The sequence below is a fragment of the Dromiciops gliroides genome, chromosome 3 (assembly GCF_019393635.1).
Source record: "Dromiciops gliroides isolate mDroGli1 chromosome 3, mDroGli1.pri, whole genome shotgun sequence".
In the NCBI taxonomy this organism is placed as follows: domain Eukaryota; kingdom Metazoa; phylum Chordata; class Mammalia; order Microbiotheria; family Microbiotheriidae; genus Dromiciops; species Dromiciops gliroides.
Window position 1 is genome coordinate 220,351,464 of NC_057863.1, and position 24,371 is coordinate 220,375,834.

Below are 24,371 nucleotides of genomic sequence, written 5' to 3' on the forward strand. Positions count from 1 at the left end.
TTTGTTGTGAAATAAGGGTGGGAGAATTAGAGAAACAGAAATCAACACAGCAACATTATTCTGCTTTCTCTCGTGAGCTTCTGAAGACTCATACTCATATACACTGTGTAGTCAACCACATCACTTATAAAGACTGTAAGAGGGTACAGACAATTTAGAAAATCTTTTCAAATACAAGTTTTTAGAGTAGTTAGGCATCTGGCTAAAACATGAGTCCCAGTTGTCTTTTTTTTGGGGGGGTGTTCATCTAGTTCTCAATTTTGAGATTTACATTTAGGAAAAAATGAAGCTGATTATAAAGCACCTTGTAAACTGGAAGTACATGAGTGTCTTCCGGTCATAAAGCTACACTAACTGGCTAGATTAAGATAGATGTATATGTATATATTTATGTATATGCATACACAAACACACACAAATATATATGTATTAAAAATCAAGGCATTGTTCTGAATTCTGAGAGTTAGAAAAATAGGTTTTGATAGGTTGGACTTACTATAGAAAATAAGTGAAATTCAACTTTTCTTGCAGCTAGATAAATATGCTTTCCTTCTTTGCAATATGCAGCCATTTAAAATGTGCTCAAATTTATCAAATGATGATAAACATTATAAGAAAAACTGGACTTCTAAGCCGAAAGCATCTCAAAAAGTCTCAGGATAGAGGACAGGAGCCCACATGTTTGGAGATCTGTGTGAACTCCTATCTACAGGCAAGGAATTGGATAGATAATCCAATGAAATTTATTCCTGTTCTATGAGTCTCTGACTCTAATATTGCCTTGCAGGTGCAAAAATGTTATATATAGGGGCAACTAGGTGGCACAGTGGATAGAGCACCAGCCCTAGAGTCAGGAGTACCTGGGTTCAAATCCGGCCTCAGACACTTAACACTTACTAGCTGTGTGACCCTGGACAAGTCACTTAACCCCAACTGCCTCACTTAAAAAAATGTTATATATTATATGTATGCTCTAATGTTTCCTTGTCTGATATCACCAAATGCTGGAGAATGCTTAAATGGGGCTTTAATCTTTCATTGTCTCTATTTAATGAAATATTAAATTGCGAAGTAGGTATTGAGCGCATGTTGAGATGAATACCATGTTTCCCTTTGAGCTGCATTCATTCACTGGGAATAGATTCTACTTTGAATCTGTCATACATTGCTTCATACTAAACTTTACTTTCCTCTCATATCAATTTTTATCATGTATTCATTATTTTTCCAACTGTCAGCATCACAGCATGGTAGACTGAGGACTGTCTTTGGAGTCAGGAAGATGTGGATTCAAGTCTTGCTTCTGCCTGTTGCTGGGCAAGTCACTCAGTGCCCTGTGGCAACTTTATAAGACTATGTTATTAGGGAAGTTGCCCCATTGGAACTGTGGGGGGAGTGTCTATACCAAAAGTTACGGAAATGGTTAAAAAAAAAAGTCAACCTCAGCTATAGCAGTACTCCTATACACTAATGCCATTTTATATCAGATTTAGCACTTAAGACTTACAAGCTATTAATAATAATAGCTAACATTTATATAGTGTTATATATAAACTATATATTTATATAGTGCTTGTTTTGTTCCAGGAATTGAGCTAAATGCTCAATTATAATTTCATTTGATCCTCACAATTATCCACACAATATCTTCCCACCTGATCCTGGGAGGTAGGTGCTATTATTATCACCATTTTACAGATGAGGAAACTGAGGTAAACAGAGATTAAGTGCCCTGCCTAATGCCACACAGCTAGTAAACATCTGAGGCCAGATTTAAATTCAGGTCTTCTCAATTGCAAACTTGTTGCTCTGTCCACCAAGCCACCTTATAACATTCTGTGAATAACATCCTTATAATAATTTTTCCTTTTTTTCTGAATCATTCAGTACTTCCTTCAAACAGACTGAACTGCACGGTTATTACATTGGAATTACATTGTCTTGCAAAAAATGTCCTTGTTGTTTCATATGTAGAACTTATCTTTTCAACTAGATTGTAAGGTTTCCAGGACAAGAACTGTGTTCATTCTCCTACATTGCCTAGCAGATTGCTGAGTTCCCCTTTTAGCTAGAAAACATCATTTTCCTCACTTCCAGTTTGTTAGCCTCTGCTAGGGGAAATCAGCTTGAATTAAAGGTTTGTGGGAAGTTGTCCCATGTGGTTAGTCATTAGCATTCAATTTTTTGTTTAAAAATCAAGGTCAATTTATATGCCAGATTACCTTATATGCCACAATGTAGAGTATAGTTTCATTTCTTACTGGTGAAGTAAAAAAAAAAGGCAAATTTAGCTTTCTGCTACCACTGAAGAATATAATTTCTGCTATGAATATTGTAGAAAATATGGGGCTATGTAAAAAAATATGTGGCACTGTATTCAACATAATAGTTGGCCACATGCCATTGGGTGCAGAAGGAAGACTGCTACATGTCCCATCCTGAGAATCCTTTGTAGATGGAGATCAAATCAGCTGCTATCAAATGCCTGCTCCCTACTATGTAGCAGTATCCAAGAAGACATCTGTGTATTCCTTAAACAGAGTGTGAGGAGTCTTGGGATTGTCTTTTATCTATCCGCTGCTATACCCTCTGGACCACTGGAATACCTATGTATGTTCTGGGCTACTTAAACTTATAACCTTTGGAACTCCTGCTACTGGGCCTAATGTCCTGATAGGTGAAGACATCATAGCTTGTCAACATTAGTAGTGCTTTACATTCTATCCTGGTTATCTTCTCGCCTTTCACTCTCCTCCCCCACTTCCCTATCTTGCTGCTATTTTGTTGTTGATTTTTAGCTGTAGAATGATGATTAAACATATAAGCACAAGACATCCTACTAGATGACATATTATCATGAAAGGATTCATGACATGAATTTACATGAAGAAAACTGAGTTTGTTGGATAACAACAAACTCTTGGCAAATCTATCTGATCTCATCAGCTATTGAGAGAAATGATTATTAAATAACCAATTATTGGAGAGATCCAGGTATTTTTTCCCTCCCTAGATCCTCATTCTGTACTTTGCCAATCCAGCACCTAATGGACATTGCTGACAGTGAGATTGGATTAACTTTCTCCTCCATTTTGTTCAGACCAAATGGGCTTGAGTGGAGGTAGATCCTTTGTCTAGATTGCCTGAGGCTGGGGGTGTTATAGGAGTGAGAGTGATCAGAGTCACTCCCCCCAACCTCTCACTAGAATTGACCCATCTCTCATTATAATATTCATGCTTCTCATTAATTGTTAACCAATCAGATTTGATTGCCACTCTCAGGAACAATCATTCTTCCAAGGGCATAGAAGCATTGAGTAGGTTCCATGAGGGATCTTTGGCATTGAAGAGTGCCACTGACCCCTTTTATTAGATATACGCTAGCATGATAAATAAAATAATTAATTACCCAGAAACTGTTTCTCAAACTTTTTTATGTCATGATTACAAAAACTGACCTTTAAAAACTATGCATATTTTTTAACCTTATTATTATTGATTACTCACTACATCTTTGAGCTTAGAAGTAAAATTTGAAGCTGAGCAAAGCTTCTTCCCTGCATTTCTGCAAATACAGTCATCTAACCATAGATTTTATCATTCTCATCCCCTAGTAACTCCATAAGGCAATGTATATTTTAGAATAATATACACGCCATCATAGCGAGCCATTTGAAATGCAATCCTTGGACTAAAAATAAGTGAAATAAGCCCATTTGGGGGGGTATACATTCAAACCTCATGTGAAAATTTCAAAGTTATACATTTCCATCTAATACAAGAACACCATGGGTAGCAGCACCACCATTCCTCTCAGAGAGATTTTTGCCAAACATTTAAATTACTCCTTGGACAGCGTCAAAAGAGTTCTCAGGATCTAAAATTTTGCCACATTTCTGGGAACAAAAATCCTTAGATTTCACCTTTGTAAATCTCACTGTAGTGTGGAGAAATGCCAAGATGTTTGGAAATGTTGGTGTTCTCTCCTCAAGGCAAAAACTTCCCGATATCAGGAAGAGATCTTTTTTGGGGGGGCTTTAGAACCACAAGACAAGTGAGAAGATTCATTTCAAAGATTTTAGGGACTCTGAACATGTATCTATTATTACCAATAAGAAAGCACCAAGGAATGACCTAAAGTACATCAATCAACCCTAAAGTCACATCAAATGCCGCCTCTGTTTGTTGTGGTGGTTGTTGTTTTTCATTGTTTTTTGTTTGTTTGTGTGTGTGTGTGTGTGTGTGTGTGTGTGTGTGATTTAGCTCCTAGGATTTGGTCCTTGGGAGATAATGTATGTGAGGTGGTATATAAACCTTCAAGTACTGCTGAAGGGTTATTTATCTTTATCATTATTATTTCCAATTAACTCTTCCAAAGACAAAGACTTTAATAAAATCATTCAAAGGTCTATGATGGCTTTTGAGACCTTTTAAGCTTTTGTTTAAAGTAAGGCTATTAGACACCTGAAATTACATCATGCACCTTGTACCCACCATGATCACATGATCACAAAAAAAGTCTCTGTGGGGATAGGTACTAGCACCAGAGAGTATGCTGAACTGGAAGAACATGGTGCTAATTCTATCTCACCACCCTTATGTTTTGATGAGGGTTTGAACAATGTCTACTTTTAGCATCACATTCCTAGGGTGCAGGAGGACCATACCTTTGATTTAGGGCAGAAATTTCATTTTTGAAAGCAAATCTTTTCATTTCATGTCAAAGCCACAATTGGGAAAAAGAAAAAAATGAGTTTTAAAAGCCAAATGAACTTTGTTGTCACAAAGAAGGCAAGGGGGACAAAAGCAGCATATGCATCTCTCCTTTGACCATGCAACTCAATTTATTCTAAATAGCAAAGTAGATGTGCCACTGGTAATAGGTCTGAGCAACATTTTCAGAATTCTTTAGAAAATGGTCGTCATCAAGGGGGAACCTCCCTAAATCTTTAGGAAGCAACCCAGCAGCCAATTGTTTAACCACACCTCCAAACACCTGCAGATATTAAAACAAAGGCAAACAAAGATACCGACAGCTTCTGTTTTCATTGACTTAAATAGTTAGCCTTCTTGCATTGTGAACATTGAAAAGGTGCATATTTACATATTTGATAGACAGTAAAATGCAATGAGGGGATTTAATCAAAGCAATGAAAGTCTAATTAATGCAATCAGCATTAGGTCGTGCAAATATTGTCATTGAATGCCATCCTGTGAAGCCAGTGGTTAAATGCAATTGGGCCACTTCAAGTTTTGTCCCTTTTTTTGTAGGATATGAGCAACAGGGGAAAGATTGAAATTGAATGCCAAAGCCCAGTGTTTCTTTGGGCACTCTTATGAACTCCTGAGAGAGACAGAGCTGGAAAGGGAGCCAGCAAGACCTGGGTTTAAATTCCCACTCTGACATATGCTGGCTTTGAGATATGGACAAGGAACTTAACCCTTTAGTGCACAGAGATCTTAAGTTGTACTGATCTGCAGTGATAGAGAGAATTTATCATCAGGAATATCCCTATATAAGTTCAGTCTCCTTCCCTATGAAAGAGAATGTCATAATGAAATAAATGTCACTTGGTTTAGAATTCTTAATAACTACTTCCCTCTTATGATCCTTTCCCTCTCTTTTTTTTTTTGTTTTTTTAGTGAGGCAATTGGGGTTAAGTGACTTGCCCAGGGTCACACAGCTATTAAGTGTTAAGTGTCTGAGGCCGGATTTGAACTCAGGTACTCCTGATTCCAGGGCCGGTGCTCTATCCACTGTGCCACCTAGCTGCCCCCTTTCCCTCTCTTTTTTTCTCATTCCCTGATTGTTGTATTTTAAGGTAAAATTAACAATCCTGTCTATGGGAAGCAAAGTATTCCTGTGTTTAACCTGAATTTATATTTTTCATTTCTAGAATTCCCCCCAAGAGCAATAATTCATTAAATGCTACATACCCTAGCAGCATTAAAGATACAATTCACATTCTTCAAAGATGAAAGCTCCGATCCTTGCAAACCAGTGCCAACAGACTCAAAATTTATTTTATGTTTTCCTATAAACCATCCCAATACTTTTCAAAGATGTGAATTGATTTGGTTTTTAAAACATTAAGCAGGGGCAGCTAGGTGGCACAGTGGAGAGAACACTGTCCCTGGAATCAGGACTACCTGAGTTTCCAATCTGGCCTCAGACATTTACTAGCTCTATAACCCTAGGCAAATCACTTAACTCTGATTACTTCCAAAAGTAAGTAAATAAAATATCACACAAGAATTCTTGGGGCAGCTAGGTGGCACAGTGGATAGAGCACCGGCCCTGGAGTCAGGAGTACCTGAGTTCAAATCCAGCCTCAGACACGTAACACTTACTAGCTGTGTGACACTGGGCAAGTCACTTAACCCCAATTGCCTCACTAAAAAAAAAAAAAAAAAGAATTCTTATATTTTATAGAATCATGCAAATTTGAATTCCTCTAATGTCTTGGGGCCTAAATCAGCCTGTGAGCAAAAATGGTACTTTATTGAAGACCTAAAATTCAACCTATTGCTTCTAGTAATAAATGTGTTTAGACTACTAAACACATATTTTATTTTGTGACTTTAACCCTCATGATATTATGAATAGGACACTAAATAGAGAAAGAATGGTCTTAAAGATCTTTTTAACCCATCTGCAAGAGTGGCTCTATATTATCTATGCTCTTCATTGGATTTAGTGTCAAAGAACTTGAAGCTGAATCCTCATCCTTCTACATGCTACCTGTATGACATTGCAAAATCATTTAAACTCCCTAGGCCTGCAGCTTTCTCATTTGTAAAATGAGGGAGGAGAACTAAGTCAATCCATAAACAGATATATTTGTTAAGTGCTTGCTGTGCTGAACACTGGGGGCCCAAAGCAATAAAAACAAAAAAAAGACAAAACTCCCTGAAGGAGTTTACATTCTATTGGGACAGACAACATGCACATATGCTGGTATATGCAAGAAACATACAAAGTGGATGAAAAGTAACCTTAGTGAGGAAGACAATAAGTGTTGGGATGATTGGGAAAAGTCTCTTGTAGGAATTGATGCCTGAGCTAAATCTTGAAGGAAGATGAGAATTTTAAGAGGCATAGGTGAGAAGGGAGTCTGTATCAAATAAGAGAGTCAACACAAAGGCATAGAGAAAGAAGAGGGAGTATCAAGGGGGTAATATATAAGAAATCTGAAAAGGATGATGGGACAGGTTGCATCCCCAAAGGAGGAGCTTATATTTAGTCCTAGAGGTAATAGTTTATTGAGGGGGCAGCGAGGTGGCCCAGTGGATAAAACACCTGCCCTGGATTCAGGAGGGCCTGAGTTCAAATGTGACCTCAGACACTTGACATTTACTAGCTGTGTGACCCTGGGCAACTCACTTAACACTCATTTCCCACCACCCCCAAAAGAGAGTTTATTGAGTGTGTGTGTATATATGGGAATGATGGGAGATAACATCTAAGGTGACTTTGCTCATCCCTGGAATCTCTAAAATCTACATTCCTATGATTTTGTATTTGTTTTATTCTTGAAAAACTTATTTGTATTGTAATGATTGGAATGATGCCACCTGCTGGAGACTTACTGTAGAAAAGCTCCGCCATGAGGTGAAGGTCTCTGAGGGCAAGACCATGCATCTTTTCTTTGGCATCAGGAAGTGACATTTGCTTGTGGGAGGAAGAAGGGGGAGCCTGGCGCTCTGACTCGCTCTCTTTCATCACACCTATAAAAACCATCCTATAGCTTGGACTCTAGGTTTATACAGCTAACTAAAATATTTACACATGTGATTGTTCATTTCCAACCAATATTTCCTAAATCCAGTCAAACCATTGTTTTCAAAAGTCCTTTATTAGATTATTTTTAAAACTCTAGACATAGAATATGCCATCTTTAAAAAAAAAACTAAACTAAACTAAACTAAATATGAGGATAAAGAGGTCCTCTTAAATGTGAGCTGAATGGGAGTTTGGCATTCAGGAAAATCTCCCCCAAAATATGTAATAGCTCTCTTCTATCCCACAATGCACTCCTTCACAAGATGGCTTCAATGGTCAGTCCCACTCACCATTGTAGTTTCTGCTATTGAACCAAAGCTGTTGATAAATATGTTGCAGGTAACATTTACAGGAGGCCCTGCAAGTTGAACAATAAATAGAAAAAATTGACAGGTTGTGTTCATGATATACATCAAGTATTATTTTTCTCTTGCCCGTGGTATTGTAGCACTTACCATTGTGGTCTCTGTGACAGATCCAAAACTGTTGATAAAAATATTGCAAGTAACGTTTACTGGAGGACCTGTGGAATGCAATAAGAATTTTGCAATAGACATTGAGCCAACAGGACAGCCCCATCAACATCTGTGCCAACTGGTGGAGAGAAGTGGATGTAACAAAGAGGACAGTGAGATTTTAAGTGCAGAGGCCATCTAGAGGAATATAACTAAAAATGCCCATCAGTCCTTTAGGTTATAAATTTTCAAGCATTTACCTAGCAGCAACAATTTTGCATCAAGCTATATTCTGAAAAATTCTGAACTAAAGGCACTTTGTGTATCATTTCTGGGATAGGTTCGCAGAAATTTGGTTACATAGTTCCCTTTTTATGGATGACCATGCTCCTTGGTTATGAAGATCATTAATATTACTATCAACTTTGCATACAGGAAACATCCCCAATGCTGATGCAAAACTAAATTTAGTCAACCAGGAGCTCTTTTGGTGACAGCTAAGAAAATATGTCTGCTTAGGAATGCCCCATCTACTATAAGTGGGCAAGGAAATGCTATATGAGGCAGTTTGAACTAAGTGAGCATATTCCATGGCACTAGATAACTGTCTATATTTTTTCAGCATCTCCATAAAAAGGAATAAAAACAAATTTTAAGAAAATATGGGAGTAAAATAGGATTGAAGAAAACTTTAAAAGCATTTAAAACCAAAGTACCTTAAGAAATGAACACATTGGGGTAGTGTGCATAGTATACTTGTCTTGCTGACTCATAATATGAGACCAAAGTTTGGGGTGCTCTACAGCTCTTATAAGTTTGGCTCATACTGCATCAGAACCTATGCCCTGCATGGTCTTCCCTCCCTGTTCCTATGTACAAGATTGGAAGTGGCTCTTCCTTAGTTTTTCTTCTTTCTCCCTTTTATTCTATAAGTAACTACCTGTTTATTTCATGGTATATTTCTTTTCTAGGGGGAATGCTATTTGAGGTCAATACTTTTTCCTTGTGGCTTGCTTTTGGAAAAGACTAAATGATAGCAGTGAAACACTCATTTTTTTTCATTCATTTGTTCACTCCCACAGGAACTTCCTTCTCCTTATTCATCAAGGTACAATATGTAGTGCCAGATATGACCCGGATGCCCCTGCATCTGCAGGTCAATGGCTTTAAATGGAACAGGACTTGATATAAAGTGTCCCTAGAATATTTTCCAAGCCACAAGTTATACATAGTATTTCTGAACTATACTGCTCCAAGTTAGGCACTCAGATTTAGAGCAGACAGCATTGGTCAAGGCAGCCTATTGGACTGACATAACACCAGCAGCATAATGAGCCTTTTAGGAAGCATGCAGGGAAAGTCTTGGTAAAAGGAAAATGGTTATCATTTTTGTTTTCTTATAGTAAGTGGCCCCCCTGTAGTGAGAAAACATACTTGGGTGGTTGAATGTTTTGGAAGTCTTAAAATACCGAGAATCAATTCATACACGCCATTTTCCTTCTCTTTTTTTTTTCTTTAAAAATACATTTGAACAAATAGGAAATGTAGCCTAAGTAGCTTAACTGTTTTTGGTCTTTCAAGGTTCCACAGCTCTCTTTCCCTGCCCCAGAATTTTAGAAGACACTGCCCCCCCCCCCAACTTGGTGGTTTGTCCCTACCTTGTCTACAATTTTTACTTACCTCCTTTCTTAACTATCACTAAATTAATGGTTTCATTTTCTTCAAAATTATTAATTATAAAGCACTGTAATGAGTATGTATTTTTTTACATAAATTCCTGTTTCCTAAGTAAATGTTATTTGAGGAGGTGAGGAGAAATATCAAGAAATGGGAAATTGGGTTGTAGTTGGTTTCCCCTCCATACTCAATGCAAAATTTCTTTTTAGTGATTGCCTGAGTAAAGCAAATTTTAATAATGATAATAATAAATTCATATAATGTTACAGAGTCAAAGGGAATAAAAATAAAACAGAAAATGAGAGTAGAAAAGGAGAAATAGTATTTTTTGGAATAGTGCTTCTAAAATTGTCAATCAAATTCTAACTCTCATTTGATCTACTATATATAATGTTCCAAAAATCTTAGTGAAAATTTAGTTTTAATAACTGTAAATTGAACTAAGACTTTCAGGGAAATCTATGTAAGTCAGGCAGCCAGATCTTGTCTATTCTTTTGTCATTTTTTTCTGTGATAAATATAAAGATGCATGTGGATTCTTTCCACTAGATAACCAGGCTACACAAAAGAAATACAATGGATGATGTGATCAATCTTGGGGTGATAAGAAAAGTTAATGAATATCAGTAATTAAAAAGCAAACTTCACCAAAGTTGTTTTTATCATAAAAAGAAGGAAAGAGAGGTCTGCCATTTAGCTCTTTGAGAATAATCCAACAAATGCTCAAATGTTGGACTTCCAGATCACAGGAACAACAAGATGGCAGATGAGATACTTTCTCTGATCCCTGTTACCTTTCAAATCTCTTCTAAACAGAAATTATATGCCAAAGATAAAGTACCTTCAATTATCTCCATGGTCTAGAGCACCCAGAAACTAAATGAAAGTTTTTTTAAAAATTAATTGAGGCCTAACCTGAGCTCCCTGAGGACCCCTTCCCCCACCATTATGCCAGCTTTTTTGAACCTACCTCTACCTCTCATTTCTCCCTTTCCCTCTACTCATACAACTACCACTTTAATTAAGACCATCCCTCACTACTACTCAAATGCCATTGAATTTGAAGGAAGTCATACTACCATGCTTACTGTACCCACTACAAATTAATGCTATTTCATCTCAACTAGGCCCATACTAAGACAAGGCAAGTTTTTTTTCATTTTTACTGTTTTCTAATTTGAATCTAAGCTGTTGTTCTAAGCCTTATATTCTATCCTTAAGCCTTTCTTTTCAACTCCCATTTTCTCTCTGTAACCTGGGTCATTTTGCATTCCTTTATGTATTTAGAGGGAAAGGTGATTCTGAACTGGCAGAGAAAATGCTAGGTATGTCATGATGCTGAGTACCTGTGTAAGGGAGAACGTTGGTTCCAAAGTTTTATGAGAGGCAAGTGTGGTTACAGAGACTCTTCTGGAAACATGTATGAAGAGAGAAGCAATAGACATGTAGAGGATGGTGGCTTCTCAATATATCCTTGATTTCCAGTTTACCTCCCTAAAGACTGCTGAAATGACCCTCCTTGAGTAAGATTGAGTCCTCTCTCTTGGTTTGAACTGAGATTGCATTTTACTTCCAGGTAATAAGTATATTCTAAAATACATAATTTATATGGTTTTGCATATAAATTATATGACTTCTATTTACTAAGTAAATGGGTTTACTAACTACTTGTTAGCTGTGATGCTCTTACACACTGATCAAAACTAATTGGCTAGCATCATTCAGTTCCATTGATTGATGTGACCTGAGGGTGGTTCATATTAAAATGAGCTCTACTGAGATGAAGATAACTTTAGGGTCTAATGTAAAGACAGAACCCTTGATGGCAAAGGTCCATTCAAATTGGTGAGCTATTCAGAATCTTATCTCTATTGCATCTTCAGGCTGGTTCTGAAAGAGACCAGATAAAGTTCCTGAGATAAACTTTCCAAAGTGGAAGGAGGGGTAACCCCCCCCAAAAAACCCATTATTAATAATTGTTTTCTCACACATATTTATTTATTTATTTTTAAGTTCTTGGTGCTAGAGAAAAGACACCAAGAGAGAAGTCAGACTTCTCTCAAGGGGAGATGGTTCAGAGACATTATTCTGTGAGATATATATCTCCTTGACCAGAAGAAAGGCAAAAGCTTTTATAGATGGTAAATGGAGTGAACAGATGGGGTGACCATCTGACAATGGAAAGTTCCCTTTGGGGGTGGGATGGTGGTCTTGACTTCTATAGTTATCTCTGCCCCTGTTGCAAAGCAGGCAGCAGTCATGCTTTTTTTTTAATGCCACAAACATTTATTTTATATTTTCCAGTTACATGTAAGGGTAGTTTTCAACATTCATTTTCATAAGATTTAGAGTTCCAAATTTTTCTCCCTCCCTCCCTTTCCTCCCCCCACCTCCACAAGACAGCAACCAATCTAATATAGGTTTTGTAAGTACAATCCACAAGTGCTCTGTGTATCAGTTCTTTCTATGGGAGTGAATAGTATGCTTCATCATTAGTCCCTTGGGATAGTCTTGGATCATTGTATTGCTGAGAATAATTAAGTCATTCACAATTGCTCATAGAACAATACTGATATCACTATGCACAATGTCCTCCCAGTTCTGCTCACTTCACTATATATCAGTTCATATGAGTCTTTCCAGGTTTTTCTGGGATCATCCTGTTTGTCATTTCCTATACCACAATACCATTCCACTACAATTATATAACACCATAGCTTCTTCAGTCATTCCTCAATTGATGTATATTCCCTTGATTCCCAATTCTTAGCCACCACAAAGAGTTGCTATAAATATTTTTATACAATCTCACCCCTTTTCTCTTTTTCATGATTACCATTGTTAACTGTTTCCCTACATCCTATTCCCTTTCCCATGATATTTACTCTATTATCTATCTTCTTTCACCCTATCCCTCTTCAAAAGAGATTGGTTTCTGTCTTTCCCCTCCCCCAATCTGCCCTCCCTTCTTTTGCCCCTCTCTCTTTATCCCCTTCCACTCCTATTTTCCTACAGGTTTGGATAGATTATTCCACCCAATTGAGTGTGTATGTTATTCCCTCCTTGAGCCAAATCTGATGAGTGTTAGGTTAATTTACTGCCCAGATTAAATAGATTTCTCTATCCAATTGGATGTGTGTGTGTGTGTGTGTGTGTGTGTGTGTGTGTTAATCCCTCCTTGAGGCAACTTCAATGAGATTAAAGTATTTGAGCCTATTCTGATAAGTGTAAAGTTCATTTACTACCCTGCTTTTCCCCATCTCTTCCCCTACTCCATAAGCTTTTCCTGTTTCTTTCATGTAGGATTTCACGCCATGCTACATCTCCTGTTCCCCCTTCCCCAGTGCATTCCCCTTATCCTTCAGTTTTACCCTAAAGATGTCATCATGGGGCAGCTAGGTGACACAGTGGACAAGGTATCCACCCAGGACCCAGGGGGATCCCAGCCAAAACTCAGCCTCAGAAAAAAGACAGTCACCCACTGCATGACCCCAGATATATCCCCCAACTCCAATTTTTATGGTTCTTTAGGGTCTTGTATTTGAAAGTCAAATTTGCCATTCAGTTCAGGTCTTTTCATCACAAATATCTGAAAGTCTTTTTCATTGAAGTGCCATTTTTTTTCCTTGGAAAGATTATGACCAGTTTTGCTGGGAAGGTGATTCTTGTTTGTAATCCCAATTCCTTTGCCTTCTGGAATATCATATTCCATGCCATCTGGTCCTTTAATGTAGAAGCTGCTAGATATTGTTCTATCCTGACTGGGGCTCCATAGTACTTGAATTCTTTCTTTTTGGCAGCTTGCAATATTTTCTTCTTTTTGGCAACTTGCAATATTTTCTCCTTGACCTGGGTGCTCTGGAAGTTGGCTATAATATTCCTGGGAGTTTTCCTTTTGGGATCTCTTTCAGGAAGTGATCAGTGGATTCTTTCAATTTCTATTTTACCTTCTCCTTCTAGAATATCAGGGCAATTTTCCCATACAATTTCTTGGAAGATGATGTCTAAGCTCTTTCCTTGATCATGGTTTTCAGGTAGACCAGTAATTTCCAAATTATCTCTCCTGGATCTATTTTCTAGGTCAGCAGTTTTTCCAAGAAGATATTTCACATTGCTCTCTATTTTTTTTTTATTCATTTGGGGTTTTTTTTTATTGTGTCTTGGTTTCTCATAAAGTCACTAGCTTCCATTTGTTCAATCCTCATTCTTAGGCAATTATTTTCTTCAGAGAGTTTTTCCATTTGGCTTTTCAAGCTGTTGAGTTTTTTCTCATGTCTTTTCTGCATCACCCTCATTTCTCTTTCCATTTTTTCCTCTACCTTTCTAAGTTTATCTTCAAAGTCTTTTTTGAGTACCTCTATGGCTTCAGACCAATTCATATTTTTCTTGGAAGCTTTAGATATAGGGGCCCTGATGTTGACATCTTCCTCTAAGGGTGCACCTTGATCTTCCTTTTCATGAAATAAACTTTCTTTGGTCCTCACCTTTCTCTGTAAGTTCATCTTGCCTTTCTTTTACTTGACTTTTAGGTCCTTAAAGTGGGACACTGTTTCCAGGCTATACTATCCTAAGTTTCAGAAGGTCCGAGGTGGTATGATTTAAGAAGGATTAGGTTCTTTACTCACCTGGCCTGTTCCCTGGTCTGTAGATGACCCCAAACCAACTTGATAATCAACCAGCTTTGTGTGTTGTGGTTGTCAGCTCTGATGAGCCTGTGCCCAAGCCTACCTCTTGGTTCCCAGCAGGGGTGAAAAACCCAAGCTCTGCCTCAGCACCAGCAGAGACCCCTGAAATCTGCTCCCTGCCAAGGGCTCAGCCCTCTCACCAGACTGTGAGCTTAGTTCCAGACAACACTGGTGCTTCAGATGATTCAGAGGGTCTGGGGGTCTCTTTCTCTGGCAAGGCCTTCCTGGGACTGGATCTGTGTTAGCATGACTGTAGGGTTGGACTCCACTCCTGTCTCAGCACAGCAGCTCCCTCCTTCCAACCTTCCAAGCCGTCCTTGGTTGGAAAATGATCTCAGCACATTTTTCTGTAGATTTTGCTGCTCCAGGAATTGTCCTATGGCATTATTTGGATGTTTTTTGGAGTGATCATGTGGTGAGTTAGAGAGCCTTTTCTCTCACACATATTAGTAATCCTCTCCCCTCCCTATAGAATGTATGCTTCTGAGGGCAGGAACTGTTTTGTTTTTGTATTTGTATCCCAGTACAATGCAATATGTTTTGTTCCTACTAGGCATTTCATAAATTTCAAATTGAATTGATATACTACACCCTTGGAATCTATGCCATGGGACAGATTAACAGGTAAGAATGCTTTATAATGTGAAACTCTAGGTAGTTCCCCAAATAAATGATTGTAAGAATTAAGCCAAATCATTTCTATACTGATTTCTACTGTAAAATGAATATTACTAATCTGTAAGGTTATGTAACTTAACCTGTATAGGCAACTCCCCTAAAGATGTATATCATAATCTCTTTGTATCTTAATAGATAGTTTAAAAATATTTATTCATTGATCTTCACAACTAAATTGAAAGCTCACTGAGGTTAAGGAACCAGTCTTTTAGTTCTTTTGTAAATACTCACAAGAGTTGGTATACTTCTAGGGAAGTATAGATGTTTGACAAATATTTGATGAATGGCTTATTAACTTATGACTTAATGACTGATTAATACCCTTTCTGCAAGTTAACAGTTACATATCAGCCTATATCTATATATCTATGTCCATAGAACTCTTTTTTTTTTTTGCAGGACAATAGGGGATAAGTGATTTTCCCAGGGTCACACAGCTAGTAAGTGTCAGGTGTGTGAGGACAGATTTGAACTCAGGTCCTGCTGAATCCAGGGCTGGTGCTTTATCCACTGATCCACCTGGCTGCCCCCCATAGAACTATTTATCTGTATTTCTATATCCATACCTAAATCTATATTTACATTTATCTATAATTGTTATTTTAAAAATATTTTATCTTTTCGCAGTTGCATGTAAAACAATTTTTAATATTTGTTTTCAAAATTTTGAATTTCCAATTCTCTCTCTTTCTCCCTCCTTCCCATCCCCCCTCCCTGAAATGGTAAGCAATTTGATATAGATTTACATGTGCAATCATGCAAAACATTTTTCAATATCAGTCATGCTGTGGGAAAAAAAAAACAGTCCACCCCACCAAAACCCCCATAAAATGGATAATAGTATGACTTGATCTGTATTCAGACTCAATCATTTCTTTCTGTGGAGTTGGATAGCATTTTTTATCACGAGTCTTCGATCATCGCATTGCTGAGAATAGGTAAGTCATTCACAGCTGAATATCAAACAATATTGATGTTACTGTGCATAATATTCTTCTGGCTATGCTCACCTCACTTCTCATCAGTTCATATAAAAGTTTTTCCAAGTTTTTCTGAAATCACCCTACTTATCATTTAGAGCACAATAATATTCCATTACAATCATATACCAGAACTTATTCAGCCATTCCCAAATTAATGGACAGCTTCTCTATAATTATTATTTCTAAAGGCATTTATTCTCTATATTGAAATAATTATAATAATTTGCTATGATTGATTTTTTATTGGATAGAAAATGATGAAAGGAACCACAGAGGTCCCAAATAAGGAAATCATATATGTACACATGTATAGATTAAGGGAGATTGTAGATGAGCTACTTTGTTGAAAATAACAGTCCAATGTTAGCTTCATAAGTCACCTGTAGATATTAACTTGTCATGGAGTCTAAATTATGGAGGGGAGTGTTGTGATTTATTTCTTACATTTTTATTTTATTTTATTTTTGCAGGGCAATGAAGATTAAGTGACTTGCCCAGGGTCATACAGCTAGTAATTTTCAAGTGTCTGAGGTCAGATTTGAACTCAGGTCCTCCTGAATCCATGGCCAGTGCTTTATCCATTGCATCACCAAGCTGTCCCCGATCTTACTTTAAAAAAAAAAAACTATCTTGAAATGTGTTTTAAAAAACAGAGAAATTTCATCTTGGTTCAGAAATCAAAGTTTGCTTAGGTGTTTAGATTAATGGGAACATGAAATTTTCCATCTGATTTCTGGAGATATTTGCAGAAAAACAGATTTACTCTACTTAGTTTATTGCCACACCACTTCTGTCCAAAGGCATGTCCCTGAAAATCTTGTTAAGAATAAATACAGTATAGACACATGTATCTATTTTGCTATCATTTGATTTCTTTGACTCCCTCTGCGGCAAGATTTATGTACCATGAGAGAATTTCTCTGAAATAAAAAATTCAAGATATCAATGGGAAAGAAAAGCAGATATAAAATACTTTAAAACTATTTTAGAAGAAAGGTTTTTGCTAAAGTTTTAGTTTAAACCAGAAAAGTATTCTCCACTCAAAAACATTTCCCTTGTATTCAGAGTGCCTGAAGTTCCACTATTAGAGTCATTCTCCTTTTGGCTAACATATGTAAGACCCTAATCAAAGACGGTGAAGCAAGGAGGTACTCAGCCAAGAAAGGAAGTAGGGAAGGGATATAGATTAAATGGAGAGAGTGGGCATTAAGGTTGGCCTGGAATAAAAAAGAAGATCTATCATAGCTCTAGAGAAAGAAAACCTTAGAGTTAATCCAGTCCAACTCCATTTTCTTACAGATAAAGCAACTGAGGTTCAAAGATGTTAATTTTTTTTTCAAAATCACATAGCTGGCAGCGGAGTCAAGATGGAAGAGGAGAGGCTGTGACTCCCACAAGCTCCAGATAAACCTGTCCATTCACGCCCAAATAATGGAGTAAAAATCAAAACCCAGAACAGCCTAATGCACATAAGAACAGAGTGAGACTGTTTCTCCGCAAAAGAGGGCAATTCTGATCACCTACTGATCAGGCTGAACAGCTCAGCGCGCAGTCCGGACCCAGCCAGGGACACTGCTTCCAGCGCATGTCAGAGTCTTCAGCACCAGCAGCTTCTGAGGCTCCGATTAAGGACTGGTGAGGGGGTTCAGCGGTAGGCCGGGGTGAAGTGGAGGCCGTATCTACTGGAGTTGGGGCAAAGTGCCCTGGATCTGAACCAAAATCACACAGCCATTGAATGGATGTGCTGGAATTAGAATTCATGTTCTCTTACTTCAGATTCAGAACATGACATTAGGTATTCTTACATTCTCTATATTCCATTCTGAAATAGGTATATAGAAAAGTTCTAATAATAAACTGATTTTTTTTACCTTGCTGAAAATTTGTTTCTGGCTAAAAATTTTTCCCAGGGATGACTGTGAAAGAATCTCAGAAATGATAATAAGCTCAATATTTTGAGGTCATTAATAACTGTACCTTCTGATAATAAATTCTCTTAAAAATTCAGTACTCTGGTCATGTTCTTTAATGTCCTTAAGCAATGTTATCCCTGCCTAATATCTTGAAGCCAAAGTGATCAAGAATATGCTTGAAAAAGGCTAATATTTCCAGTAGGGATACCTTATTTAATTACAAGAAAGCAGTATACACTGAATTATAGGGAGAGTACTCCTTTTAGATTGTGACAATTTGGGTAATTGAAAGGTACAATAGAAGCAACAATGATGGTAACAGCAAAAGAAAGAAAAAGAAGAAAAGGAAGAACCAGAACAAGTATAAGATAAAGAACAACAACAACAACAACAACAAAAAAAAAACAAGAAAAGAAGGGGGGAGGAAGCAAAACAACAAAACAAGAAGAGCAAAAACAACATGAACCAGAATAAGAACAAAAAGTAGAACAAGAAAAATGTTAAGAATAAGAACAAAAAAAAAGTGAGTAGAAACAAGTTGAAAAAAGGGAGGAGAAACATGAGGAGGAGGAAAAGGAGGAAGAAACTTCTCCTTATCATTACCTTTTCCAGTGCAGGTGGAGAAGAGGAAGAAAGAAAATACTTTTCTTTACTGACACTTGTTTTCTGAGAAGTGGAGAAAAAACTAGGAGCCTAACATTAAGAGACATGGAGAAGCTTCTGCCAATCCTAAACCAAAGTTATCTGCATTTTCTCAGATTGTAGCATTATATCAGTTGAAAACTTGATCTGATCTTGAAGCTATAAAGACTATAGCTGCCATTGAGGAACAGAAATACAAGCAGTTGATTGAATTATCCATCTGAAATTCTGAATCTAGTGAACAGTTAATCCCACACCACTATAAAAGAACTCTGCTTAACAATGGCGCCTCTTATCCAACAAAGATTCTATGCCCATCAGAGAGCTTTGTACAGATGATTCCAAGAAAGAGAAAGGAGTTCAATATTCAGTTTCTGAGTTGGGAGTTGCCATGGCTACATGGATTTCCCCAAATCCCCTTTATCCTGGTAAATTAAGTTTCTACCCATTCTCCCCTATGAGGGGGAGGGGAGAGGGGAGTATGGTAGGCATTAATAAGGAAGTGTACTCCCAAATGAGTGGCATATTATGTAATTGTTAATCTCACTTTGCCTTCTATTGGCTGGATGTTTTTCATTAAGAATTAATAGATTCAGGGCAGCTAGATGGCACAGTGGATAGAGCAACGGCCCTGGAGTCAGGAGTGCCTGAGTTCAAATCCAGCCTCAGACACTTAATACTTACTAGCTGTGTGACCCTGGGCAAGTCACTTAACCCCAATTGCCTCAATAATAAAAAAAAAAGTTAAAAAAAAGGATTAATAGATTCATCTTGGTTGATTCATTAATGGGAAATAACACTGGTGGGGGCTTTTTTTTTTTTTTGAGCTACAGTGTTAGTAGGAATAGCAGAGTAATCTTTAAAATCCTCAGAGTAGTTAGTTATAACAACTGCCCTCTCTCTGAAGAGTCCACAACCTTTTGCCATCATAGGACAAGTTGAGGGGTAAGAGGAGAGACTAGCTATACCAGAGAGAAAAATAGAGAAAGGCTAATATTTCTGAAGATATCGCAGGTAAAGGTCTGGGATGACAACAGAGTTGAGATTAGATGCCCGGCCAAAGCACTCACTATAGAATTTTTGAATGTTAGAGCAGCAAGGGACCTTTGAGATTCAAACCTATCATTTTACAGATGAGGAAACTGAATTCCAGAAGAGTGAAATGACTTTTACAAGGTCAAATCACTAAATGGCAGCCAGAACAGGATTAGATTTTAAGACTCTTGATGTTGCCACCCACCTCTGATGTGCTACCTTTTAGACATGAATATATTGATGAAGTAATACCCCTAAAATGTTATAACACTGCCTTTTCATTTCTAATCCTATGATCAGAAAGTAAAGTGTGCCATAACACAAACATCTGACAATAATATGAGTTTGGGTGCATTTTCATAGCACATGCATAAAATTTGCAAATGAAACAAAGTTGGGAGGGATGGCTAATACTCTGGATCATCAAATCAGGATACCAAAATATCTAGACAGGCTGGAACATCTGGATTGAATGGGAAAAAATAAAATTCAACGGGAATAATTGTAAATTCTTATGTGTAGGTAAAAGAGCCACATAAATACACAATGTGGGAGGTGTGGTTAGAGAGCAATTGTTCGGGAGGAGGGGCAGGAATCTGGTTGTTTTAGTGGACCACAAGCTGAATATGAGTCAGTAATGGAATATGGCAGCCAAACATATTTAGGTGCTCTTGGGCTACATGAAGACAGATTTCTTATTCAAGAATCTGGATAGTCCTACTATATTCTGCTCTTACTGAACTTCATCTGGAGTATTGTGCACAGTCCTGGATGACACAGTTTAAGAAGGACATTGATAATCTGGACAGCATCCAAAAGAGGACAGCAGGATGGTAAAGGCTTTGAGTCATGTTCTGTGGGGGTTAGAGGAAGGATGTGGGCCTGTTTAGGCTGGAGAAGATGAGACTCCTGAGAGATGTGATAGCAGTCTTTAAGGATTTGAAGGCTGTCACATGAAAAATAGATTAGATCTATTCTATTTGTCCCTGGGTGGGGAGGAGGGGCAGAAAAAGGCACAAGAGTTGGAAGTTGCAATGGTAGAAATTTAGGTTAGACATTATGGAGAAAAAAAAAACATGAAAAATGCTAATTCTGAAAAGTGTAATGGGCTGTTTGGAAAGTTGTTATAGTATTAGTCCCCCTCACCTACAGGTCTTTAAGTAGAAATCAGTTGACTTTTTTGTGTTTGAATTAGCTAATAAGGTCCCTTCCAACTCTGGAATTCTCTATGATGATTCCATTGGCTCACAGGAGTACAGATTTAAACCTGAAAGGAAAAACACTTGGCTATAACAATTTCTTTATTTTATACATGAAGACATGCAGATCCAGATAGGTTAAATGACTTGCCTACAGTTACATAGATATTAGGATTTTTTATTGTTTTGGTGAGGCAATTGGGGTTAAGTGACTTGCCTAGGGTCACACAGCTAGTAATTGTTAAGTGTCTGAGGCCAGATTTGAACTCAGGTCCTCCTGAATCCAGGGCCAGTGCTCTATCCACTGTGTCACCTAGCTGCCCCGATATGAGGATTTTAACCTAGGTCCTTTGACTCCAAATTGGAATTCTTACAATTAAGGCAAGAACTAAAGGAAAAGTAATATGGAAATTACCACCCCGTGTTTTTTTTTTCTTTTCCAGAATTTGTTCAGGCTTTGCTATTCATAGCAGCACAGCAGCAATGATAATATGCATCTGGCATCATGCAAAATTATCCCAAATATGAGCCTAGGAACTGTTCCTATGACTTCACTTTCACCCTGGTAACAGAAACTGTATTTAGTTTTTATAAAAACTGTTTAAAGACAATTGCTAATCATGCACTTACATGTTATCCTCATATTATCAAAACTCCCCAACTCATTCAGTTTTACATTAAGCAGCAGAAAAGATATGGTCAATATCAGCTAAAAATGCCACTGAAGACCAATGCGATTGGTCATTAATTGTAACACTCTTCCCCCCTCTTTTCACAATCTCTCTTTCCAGTCTTTTCCAAACCTCATCCTGATACACTTTTAGAACAGAGGGTAGTGCAAACAACCTTTCATTCCAAAATGAAAATACATTATTTAACTCTCCTGCAACAAATTGATAAGAATGGCATTCTCATTTTGTATCTTATCCCCTGAAATTTTCTATGAAAAAATACATAATTTAACACTAACATCTTAGAACTACTAGTACTTTAATGTGTGAACCTTGGCCTGGAATGAAATATTAAGTACATGTGTTTGATGCACATAAATTAAATTTCTTTGGGAATGAGATGATCTGGACTAACAGAAAAATGAACTTGCCTTTATCTTGAGCTATGAAGAGAAAATGCAAGATATTCAAAGATAAGGGATCAAGAAAATGTAGAATTAAAGGTCAGTGCCTTGATATCAAAATACAAAGAAGCAATGTTTCTTACAGTAGTTTCTTATGTCTTCTTGTGCTTTGTTGTCTACAAGGAATGAGCTGTTAGGGTGAGAATAGACAGAGGAGGAGAATAAAAAAAAGGAGGAGAAGGGAGGATGATTGTCCTTTACATCATTCATCATTATTCTTAAAGTGGAGAATTATGACACTTTCCTAGGGAGGTTATAAAAAATGAAGAAATAGTGAAAAACATTATGGGAATGTTTGGATGCAGCCAATGAATTCCATGGGTCTCTTAGATCTTTTGACCATTTAGAAAAGGGATAATTAACTTGGAATCTACTATGATTGACTTCAAGGGGTTATGAACTTGGATAGGGGAAATATATCTATGTTTTTAATATCCTATAACTGAAATTTAGCATTTCCTTCAATTATGAATAAGTGCAACAAACATTACTCTGAGAAGAGGTACATAGATTTCACCAAACTGCCAAAATTATTTAGACATAAAAAAACCCCAAAGAACATCTAATTTGGATGATTCATCAGAGTTCTGTGGATTATATTACACTTTTCTATGATTATGAAGAGGGTAAAAATTATTAGTTTGGTCATATTATACTAAAGCACAACATTCCACACCATACTATATGATACAATACCATGTCATGCCACATCAAATCATACCATACCATACCACACACGATACCATCACTATACCATTTGGATGTTTAAAACAATATCTACATAATAGACCCAAGTATTTGTGGAAGGTATAGGCATAGAGGTGATATCTTATTAGAGAAACCAAAATGAATGACTGAAATCTTTTACCAAGCCATTTACTCTGGACCCATTTAATCTTTGATAATGAAGTTTCTCTCCCAGTCTGGTAAGTAGTACCCAAGGTACCATAAGCATTTGGCCATCTTGCTCATGCTTTCATTTTGTCCGCTTCATATCCAAGAGAGCTTTAGTTCACTAAAAGTTATCAACAGGCTTATCAACAAATTAACCATAATAATAACTAAGGTGACAGATTGAAAGATACACTGGAAACATTGAGCAATGCCTTCAATCCTAGATCAGAATCCTCTTTTAATCTTCTGAGGTTGTAAGACTGGCTATATGATAGTCAACAAACATTTATTAAGCAACTACCATGAGCTAGTCACTGTGTTTGGCTCTGGGCATAAAAAGAAAGGCAAAAAGCAGTCCCTTACTCTCAAGGAGCTCACAGTCTAATTGGGGAGACAACATATAAATAAACTGTGTACAAACAAGCATTATGTAGGAAAAGTTGGAAATCACCTTTAAAAGAGGGAAGGCACTAGCATTAAAGATTATTGGGAAAGGCTTCCTATAAAGGGGATTTTTACTTGGAACTTGAAAGAAGCCAGAAAATTTAGGAAACAGAGGTGTTAAGAGAGAACATTCTGGGTATGGGATACAGCCAATGAAGATGCATGTGGTCAGAGATGCAATATCTTATTCAAAGAACAACACCCATATCATTTGATAGGGGAGAGAGAGACAGAGAGATGGGGGGTGTTGTTTAAAGCATTATCTTTTATAATACGCCAAAATAAGTTTTCAAAAGAACATTGAACTTAAATTTTAAAAGATCACCTCATTTTTTTAAATGGAGGGAAGTGGACACTGTTGTTGCTGGGATAATTATTTTTTAAACATTTTTTCATTTAAGTTTTTAATTTTTTTTCAATTACATGTAAACAAAATTTTTAACATTCATCTTTTTAAAACTTTGAGTTTTATATTCTTTTTCTCCCATCTACCCCAATTCCCTCTTTGAGAAGGCAAGAAATCTGATATAGATTATATGTGTACAGTTACAGAAAACATTTCCATGTTTACCATGTTGCAAGAGAAATTGCAGACCAACTCCAGGTCCCTTTACAACTCTGAATCTGTGATCCTCTGAATTTTCGAATTTACGACCCTTAATTTCCCAAAGTTTCTTTTAAGGCCAACTGGACAGGTGGGATTCTCTCTTTTACAGTTGAGAAAATTAAGGCTCAAGCAGGTTAAATAACTGTTGCCCAAGGTAACAAAGCAAATTAATAGCAGAACTGAGACTACAACCAGGCTAATCTTTTGATACTCCTCTTTCCTGAAATGATGCCTAAATCCA

At 37.2% G+C, this 24,371-nt stretch overlaps 1 protein-coding gene across 4 annotated transcripts in view; it reads right to left on the reverse strand.

The window, feature by feature from the left end:
• GLRA2 (glycine receptor alpha 2) overlaps positions 1–24,371 on the reverse strand; it is a 297,466-nt gene that overhangs the window by 198,666 nt on the left and 74,429 nt on the right. Inside the window, exons 2-3 of one of the 4 annotated variants that reach the window (XM_043998774.1) lie at positions 8,239–8,306; positions 8,074–8,141 (exon numbers count right to left, since the gene is read on the reverse strand). The exons of 1 other annotated variant lie outside the window; for it this stretch is intronic. In XM_043998774.1, coding sequence (XP_043854709.1) covers positions 8,074–8,076 — 3 coding nt within the window. In that variant the 5' untranslated portion in view covers positions 8,077–8,141; positions 8,239–8,306. The remainder of the gene's footprint in view (positions 1–8,073; positions 8,142–8,238; positions 8,307–24,371) is intronic. 2 more of the 4 variants (XM_043998772.1, XM_043998771.1) reach the window with 2 other exon arrangements.